The 8,199-nt window shown below is 36.4% G+C and overlaps 1 protein-coding gene across 4 annotated transcripts; it reads left to right on the forward strand.

Annotated features, from left to right (window-relative positions):
* The first annotated feature begins 1,001 nt into the window (after positions 1-1,001).
* On the forward strand, positions 1,002-5,860 carry LOC112789606 (uncharacterized GPI-anchored protein At1g61900). 4 transcript variants are annotated; one of them, XR_011879546.1, is made up of 8 exons: positions 1,071-1,455; positions 2,264-2,449; positions 2,973-3,572; positions 3,715-3,960; positions 4,069-4,250; positions 4,635-4,781; positions 4,891-4,935; positions 5,534-5,860. XR_011879546.1 is itself a non-coding variant. In XM_025831568.2 (8 exons), exons 1-8 carry the CDS (start codon positions 1,395-1,397, stop codon positions 5,602-5,604), a joined length of 1,368 nt encoding a protein of 455 aa, XP_025687353.1. In that variant the 5' UTR covers positions 1,071-1,394; the 3' UTR covers positions 5,605-5,860. The 4 variants fall into 4 exon arrangements, 2 of the variants coding, with proteins under 2 accessions (XP_072088522.1, XP_025687353.1); XM_025831568.2 differs by having other exon boundaries at positions 4,239-4,250; XR_011879547.1 differs by lacking the exon at positions 4,069-4,250 and having other exon boundaries at positions 1,002-1,455; positions 3,715-3,969.
* Positions 5,861-8,199: the final 2,339 nt, after the last annotated feature.

The raw sequence follows: 8,199 nt of genomic DNA on the forward strand, positions 1-8,199 counted from the left end.
AGTTTGATTCAATATATTATGTCATCATGTGGACTGATTGACCATAAGATAGCTCCAACTGTCCTGTTTGAAGATAATACAACATGTATTGCTCAACTTAAAGGTGGATATATCAAAGGTGATAGAACAAAGCATATTTCTCCCAAATTCTTCTTCACTCGTGATCTTCAAAATCAAGGGACAATTGATATCCAACAGATCCGCTCAAGTGACAATCTGGCAGATTTATTTACAAAGTCACTCCCAAAACCCTCCTTTGAAAGATTGGTACATGAGATTGAAATGCGCCGATTTCGAGACATCAACTGATGTCGACAAGAGGGGAAGACTGTACTCTTTTTTCCTTGGTCAGTTTTTTTTTCTCATTGGATTTTTCTTGACAATGTTATTAATGAGGCAGTCCCTATCACAAAAGATATTGTACTATTTTTCCTTCACTAAGGTTTTTTTCCACTGGATTTTTTTTAGTAAGGTTTTAATGGGACAATAATCCTAAATGGTCATCTAAGGGGGAGTGTCGTAAAGATATAGATGACCACGTATGTCTTGAGTGGACTAACCTTCTCAAGACAGAAGGAATCAATTTTCAAGAGAAATTACGTTTAATAAGATTTGACAAAGTAACTTTATGTATGTATATAAATAGAGGCTTTGCTTGTGACGAAAGACACAACAACAATAAGAATATCAAATATTCTTTACTCTCTTTCTTTTGTACTATTCTCTCTCTTATATATTAAACATATTAATTATATCTATTATATTAATTTAATAATTCTAGTAAATATTACTACTAGAATTATTTAATTATATTTTTATATTTATATTTATTACCTTTTTTTATTTATTTATTTAGTTATTTTACAACATTGATAACTTTGTAAGCTTTTTAAAATTCAACAAGTAAAAATGGTAATTCATTCAAAACTTTCATGCTTTCTCTTCGACAATCCAACGGTTCTTAGTCCATTTTATACTTCCATCGAACGGTTGAAAGTTTCAGCATGGCAATGCTGCTGCAGGGCCAAGATGTAATTAAGTTATTAACTACCGAAGCTACCACTCCACATGGCATTCAATCTATCACGTGCCTGGCACGTGATCTTCCCTGATATTGTAGCTGGCATTTCCATGTCTCTCTCTCTCTCCCTTCTCTGAGGACTCAAAAACAGTGACTCACTCACTGAGTCAAATCGGTAAAAACTGAAAGAAACAAAAAAATAAGAGGGTTCTTTCCAAGTTATTTCACTACTTCTTCTTTTCAACATTGCTATCCATTTTTGTTTTTGTTTCTTTTTTGCATTGAGGATTGTTCTGTGAGATTGTGGATTTAGGAAAGTGTTGTTAATGTGCACTTTGGAATTCACTGTGTTGGTTAGTTTCAAGCTTCAAACATGAAGGAGTTGCATTCTCTGAGTCTCCTTCAAATTACTCTGTTTCTTCCTCTACTTATGTGTATGTTCTATTTCTTGAATATATCTGCATGACCCATAATTGCTAATTTCAATTCTTGTTGCTTTAATTGCCATTTATAGTTGCAAGTTTGTATCTTTTGTCGTCTTTGTTCTTAAATTTCTGTTAGATTATGTAATGGCATTGCAATAAGCATTGGAATTAAGTTTGCATTTGCAGTTTCTTGTATATTGTGATGTTTTAAATTCAAGCTGAGTATTGTATGAAGCTTTGTGTGTGTTGAAGGAAACCCAAAATTACTATAGGTTGGAAATTCTTGGAGAATAGAATTGTTCAACATGAAATCAAGTAGAATAGTATAGTATTGATGTTATAGATTTGAGTAAAACCCATGGTTAAAGAGGGAGTATTGGTCCAATTTTCTATGGCAGTGTTTATCTTATTGCAAACGAATGAAAATGTGCTACCAAAGTAATAGGCAAACTCTTTAGAAATGTTAGGTCCCTTTTTTTTTAATTAAAACCATTTACAATAAGAAATGAAGAACTGAATGTCATTAAAGTTAGCCTGCTATTGTTCTTTATTTTGGGTTTGTACTTGATGAACACTGAACACAAGTATACTTATTTCGGTATCTTAGACTTTAAGCATGTGTTTGCGAGTTGGAAGTTTTTGGGGGGAAGTTTGGAAGGGTAGAATGGACTTCACCTTACACTTGAAAGCTATTCCCTTCTCTCCATTTTCCTCTAAAATCAACACTCACAAACATTTCCTTAGTCAATGTTGGAGTGTTCCTTTTTCTGTAAGAAATATCACTCTTTATGATGTAATTTAATTTGCCTCTAAGCAGGTATGAACAAGTCTCAGGGCTCTCCAACCAGTGGTACAAAATATTCCATTTCGATCACAACGAAGGATGGCATGCTGCCTCTTGATATCTCTCCAAGTGCACAGCCACAGCCATTTTTGCCTCTTTTAGCGCCTTCACCATTGACGCCTTTCAAAAACTACTCTATGCCTCAGTCTAAACTGTCAGGTACAGTAAACTTTTCCTTTTCAATTTGCTAGTGTGAGATCATAGGTTGGGAATTTTCATTTGATAAAATATCATTTTCACATGTACTTATAACTGTTTAACACATTATGTTTGGTGGTGAAATTGAGGGAAGTTTAACTGGATAAATGGAGATTAAGTCTATTGTGATGCAATTATATCTTAGAAATGATTTTGACTTATTCATTCATTAGGAAAATTCGGATATCCTTGCAAATGTGCTGACTTTGCATTTATTCCTAACTTCATCATATGATTAAATCCATTATCATGGATGAGACTATAAGTAGCATCTTACCAACGAACAACGAGATCACTTTATTTTTCCTTCACCACATTATTCCACTCGTCATAGTAGTGTTTTGAGGTTAATCAGCCCCAACCCCATCATCAAAGGATAACTAAAAACAAGTGAACAATCCACTGTAAAAATTTATCTTGAAATGCTTTGAGTTGCCACTCCTTTTAGCTGTTAAGATGATCTAAAGTTCCCTTTTACTTGCAGGTCTATGTTCATTAAATTTCTCTGCTGCCGAAGATATAATGACCACAACTGCTACTGATTGCTGGACTTCCTTTGCTCCATTTTTGGCGAATGTACTATGTTGTCCTCAATTTGATGCCATGCTGTTGGTCCTTATTGGTCAATCAAGCAAATTCTCTGGGGTACTAGCATTGAACACAACTCATGCTCGGCATTGCCTCTCTGATGTTAAGAAGGTCCTCGTCAATCAAGGAGCAAACGATGACTTAAGGAAAATATGTTCAGTCCATCCAGTGAATCTCACTGAAGGCTCGTGTCCTATTGTATTTGTTGATGAAGTTGAGAGCATTGTTGACTCATCAAGACTTCTGACTGCTTGTAGAAAAATTGATCCCGTAAATGAGTGTTGCAACCAAGTTTGCCAAAATGCTATAAATGATGCTGCAAGGAAAATAGCCTTGAATGATATGTCGAACTCAAATGGTAACCATAGCTTGCCTGGGAAGACAACTAGGATCCAAGATTGTAAGAATATTGTCCTTCGTTGGCTGGCTAGTAAACTTGATCCATCGGCTGCAAATAGTGTTTTTAGGGGTCTCTCAAACTGCAACCTAAACAAAGGTTAGTAAAGGGGGAAAACTAAACTGAAAATAAGCCCTCATCTATCATGTTTGATTATTTAGTACTCTCTTGTCTAATTTACTGAAATATGAAGCATAATCTAACATGTTCATGTTTAATGTTATTGTATCACTTGGCTCAGTTTGTCCGTTGGTTTTGCCGAATGTCACAAGTGTAGTGAAAGAGTGCAGAAATGATATAAGTAACCAAACAAGTTGCTGCAAAGCCATCAAAAGCTATGTGTCCTATTTGCAAGACCAGAGCTTCATAACCAATCTGCAAGCCTTGAAATGTGCTGCATCACTGGGCAAGAAGTTGCAAAATGCTAATGTCTCCAATAATGTGTATAATCTTTGTCGAATCGGCCTCAAGGACTTTTCTCTTCAAGGTTGGCATTGTTAAATTTCCCTTGCTTAAGAAACAACTACTTCTTTACAAAATAAATGTTTGTTACATTTGACTAAATTGGTACATTGGATAATGTATCTCGATGCAGTTATGTCGAAATATCTTGGTTTTTGAACATACCAATTTAGTCCAAGGCCACATTTATTTTGAAAAGGACGAAGTACTATTTTGGTTTTTGCTGAGTACTGATACTGCTACTTGTTCTGTTCTGCAATGTATTGTCGATGGTCGTTTGATTTTCTCATGGATATGGATCAGTTGGATCACAAGGTATCTCTTACAGCATAGATTTTTATCTTGATATATATTTTTCTTTACCATCCTGTTGAAACAAGAATAGTTTGTACTTTTATTGTTCCCTTTTGTCATCATAATAAGAGTGGTTTTTGACATGCTATTATTGTTTAATTTTGTTTAAGCTTGAACCTATACTGGGATCAAATTTTTAAAACAAAAGGCTGAAATAAGTTTAGTCCCAGTAAATGCAGATTGTTTTCATTGTAGTCGAGTTTAATTAGTGGAAAAAATCTTATGCTTGTTACTTTGATAAGTACTATACATTAATGGGAAAAATCTTATGCTTCTGAAGATTGCATCTAATTTTCCCTTATCATATAGTATCCGAACTTAATTAATTATTTCGATTTCATGTAGAATCTGGCTGCCTTTTGCCAAGTCTGCCTTCGGACGCAGTATTTGATAAATCGTCCGGTGTTGGATTCATGTGTGATCTTAACGACAACATTGTAGCTCCATGGCCTTCATCATCATTGTCGCTGCTTCCGTCCTCATGCAATAGAAGTATGTGTAAGCTCCATGAATATTTTTATATCAAATACATAAATAAATATTCTGTTACTCTTTTCGCTATGTCTAAATTTATTCGTTTCTTGGACTCATGCAACTGCAGCGACGAAACTTCCATCGCTTCCCACAGCGACGTCTTCACAAAATGGTAAGAACCATTGTCTAATCTGCTGAATCAATACAAACTAGTTTTTCAATATCTGATGATGTCTTCACTTTCAAAGAAACTAGACTCATCTGTTCTTGCATACATGTTTTGTTTTAGAATGTCTTACATGAAGGTCAACAAGCCAGTTTGACTTTTTAATTTTATTTGATGCTGATTTGCTTAGTTATGAGATTCATGACCCATTTTTTGAGAGGAAGGGAAAGAAGGGTAACAAAACAGTCATGAATTGACTATAGTCCACTAATTTACCCCTTCGGCATTTCCATCAAGGATATATCTTGATTGGTGCAACTTTTTCATAGATCTCTCTTTCCTTTTTTTTCCATTTACTTTAATAGAAAAAGTTTCACAATTTAATATATTTCTTAAATGGAAGTACTTGCATCATGTTGATGGAGCAATTTTACAGTATCCTAAAAAAAAAATGATGTATCATGTAATATAAACTAAAATATTTAAGCTTTGAAGAAAAATATAAGCAGAGAAATATGGTAACATCACAATAATTCTTTATAATCCTTTTAATAATGCAATCACACTGATGAATGTCTAACTTATATTTCTGCATTTGATTCAGGTCTTTACATTAATAACTTGGTTCTACTTCACCTCTTTACCTCTTTAATACTTTTCAAGAGGCTTCTTTAACATTGGAGTTCCTTTGGCTACCGGAAAAGACTAAAAAGCCCTCATTCGTATCCAGTCATCAAATTGTTTATATTGTTAGCTAGTATAGAAATTCTGCTTTGAGATAGTCCTTCTAGTACAATTTTTCATTGTATTACATTACATTAGCACATCATTGTTTCAATATTCTTTGAAATTGTAATGAGTTCCCTTTCCCCCTTAATTTATAAAGATATTCTATAAATATAATAATATAGAAGTTTCTAAGTTCATTTCAGAATTAGTACCGTTCCGTGATTTGTTGTCCTTTTGCAATTGATAATGGTGACAATACATTGTTGGAGGATTATGTGTGTTAAGAATGTGGGATTTGGATAAACAGAGATAGAGATAGATTTTTTTTTGATGATCAAGGGGGGAAAGGACCCCAACAGCAAAAGAAAACAGAAAAGAAAAAAGCAAAAGAAAAAGGAACAGATCAAGACCCTCTTAAACGGAGGGCCCCGTAACAATCACAAAAGAGTGCATAACTAATTTCAGATAGTGCTCTATTGAACAGGTGTAAACCAAGAGGCATATCCTGCCTTTTTTTGGCTAGAAGGTCTGCTACTGAGTTAGCTTCACGAAGGGAGTGTAACCAAATAGACAATAGTGCGTTGCAAGCGAGCTGCCATGATACGAATGTCTTGGATGAGGGGGCACAGGGATGAGTTGAGGTGCAGCCATGGTTGATGAACTTGATAGCCGCAACTGAATCAGATTCTACGATAATGGATTGGTATCCATTAACTACTGCAATTTGCAGGCCATGGACGATTGCCCATAATTCAGCGTACATAATAGAGCATCCACCTAAATTACATGAAAAACCTTTCAAAAATCTACCATCTGCATCTCTAAACACTCCACCACACGCCGCATTGTTTCTATAGGCATAAAGGGAGCCGTCAACATTAAGTTTCACAAAATCTGTAGGGGTCGAGACCAAGCAATGTAGCAATCCCCGGCAGCCTGGAGATTCCTGGGTAGAATGTTGCTTTTCGTGACTTTTAGAAATTCCTCCGATCGAGCTTTAATTCGACTCACCGTAGTAACCATTGGAATAGACTGGCCGTTAAAAATGAGCTTGTTCCTGAAGTGCCATATAGAGGAGGCAGCTACACCAAAGAGACATGGCCATTCATTCTTGCTAGTGAGGTTCTGCATCAGCCAGTCCTTCAGATCCGTATTGAAGAAAGAGTTCACAAAATTGGGAGGGAGAAGATATTTCCAAATGCATTGCGCGTAGGAACAATCTCGTAGCACATGAATAACTGTTTCATCATGATGCTGGCACTGTGGCCAGGAATCATCGTTCGTCAGATGTCTTCGCCTTCTCTTTGTATTAGTAAGGATGGCATTATGGGCCACCAACCAGAGGAACGTTCTGATTCGCTCCGGACCTTGCCAATTCCATACCTGCTTAAAAACTGTATTCGGAGTATGTTGCCCTTCAGACAAGCTCTGGTACGCTAACTTGGTGCTGAAAATCCCATCAGGGGTGAGGCCCCAAGCTAAATGGTCAGTATCTTTCCATGGAGATGGAGGAGAAATTGCCACTATCTTTTTCACCGCATCCTCCGGTAATAGTTCTTGTAGCTTCCTAGTATCCCAATACCCTGAAACGTCAAGAAACTCCATCAGTGAATTTGAGTAATTAAAATTACTACTTACCTGATTTGCGACTCTATCGAGACGACCTAGTCCCGAAACCCAGTTATGGTCCCAGAAACGAATTTGGGCCCCATCCCCTATCCTCCAAATGCAGTTACTTTGGACTTCCGGCCACAACTGACAAATTCCTTTCCAGAGGTTTGAGTTGCTCCTCTTCCTTTCTACTCTAGGGAAGACATTGTTACCACTGCCATATTTTGATCTAAGAATTCTGACCCAAAGTGCGTCTTTCTTCTCAACCAAACCCCATCCAGCTTTCATTATGAAAGCCTTGTTCATTTGGCTTGCATGTCTAATACCCAATCTACCAGAATTTTTGGGTTCACAAACTTTCTTCTAATTTAGCAGGTGTATCTTCTTAGACTGCTCCGTATCTCCCCAAAGAAAATTTCTGCATTTACGATCAATTATATCACAAGTAGAAGAAGACAAATAGGCAGACTGCATAATATAAGAAGGCATAGAGGATAAGACAGATTTCACCAAGGTAACTCTTCCTGCAAGAGAAAGAGATGAGGCTTTCCAGGAATTGAGCCTGATATTGAGTTTGTTGATGATATCTTCAAAGGTATTTCTTGAGACTTTGGAGTGAAGAATAAGAACACCTAGATATTTTCCTAAGTCATCAGTCCTGGCAAATTGCAGAGTGTTGCTTATCTCTGTTCGGACATTATGCCCCCACATTCTTGGAAAAGAAAATACGAGTCTTTTCTTTACTAACTTTCTGCCCGGAGCTTTCACAAAACGCCTCAAGGCACTTGTTAATAACATTAGCTTGATCCAGACTGGCTTAAGCAAATAGGATAAGGTCATCTGCGAAGTAAAGATGAGAGATGGGTGGGCCGTCCTTTTTCAGCCTGATAGGCTTCCAGAATTCATGATCCACCGCTGCACTAATAAGTT

This window comes from Arachis hypogaea, chromosome 3 (assembly GCF_003086295.3).
Source record: "Arachis hypogaea cultivar Tifrunner chromosome 3, arahy.Tifrunner.gnm2.J5K5, whole genome shotgun sequence".
Classification (NCBI taxonomy): Eukaryota; Viridiplantae; Streptophyta; class Magnoliopsida; order Fabales; family Fabaceae; genus Arachis; species Arachis hypogaea.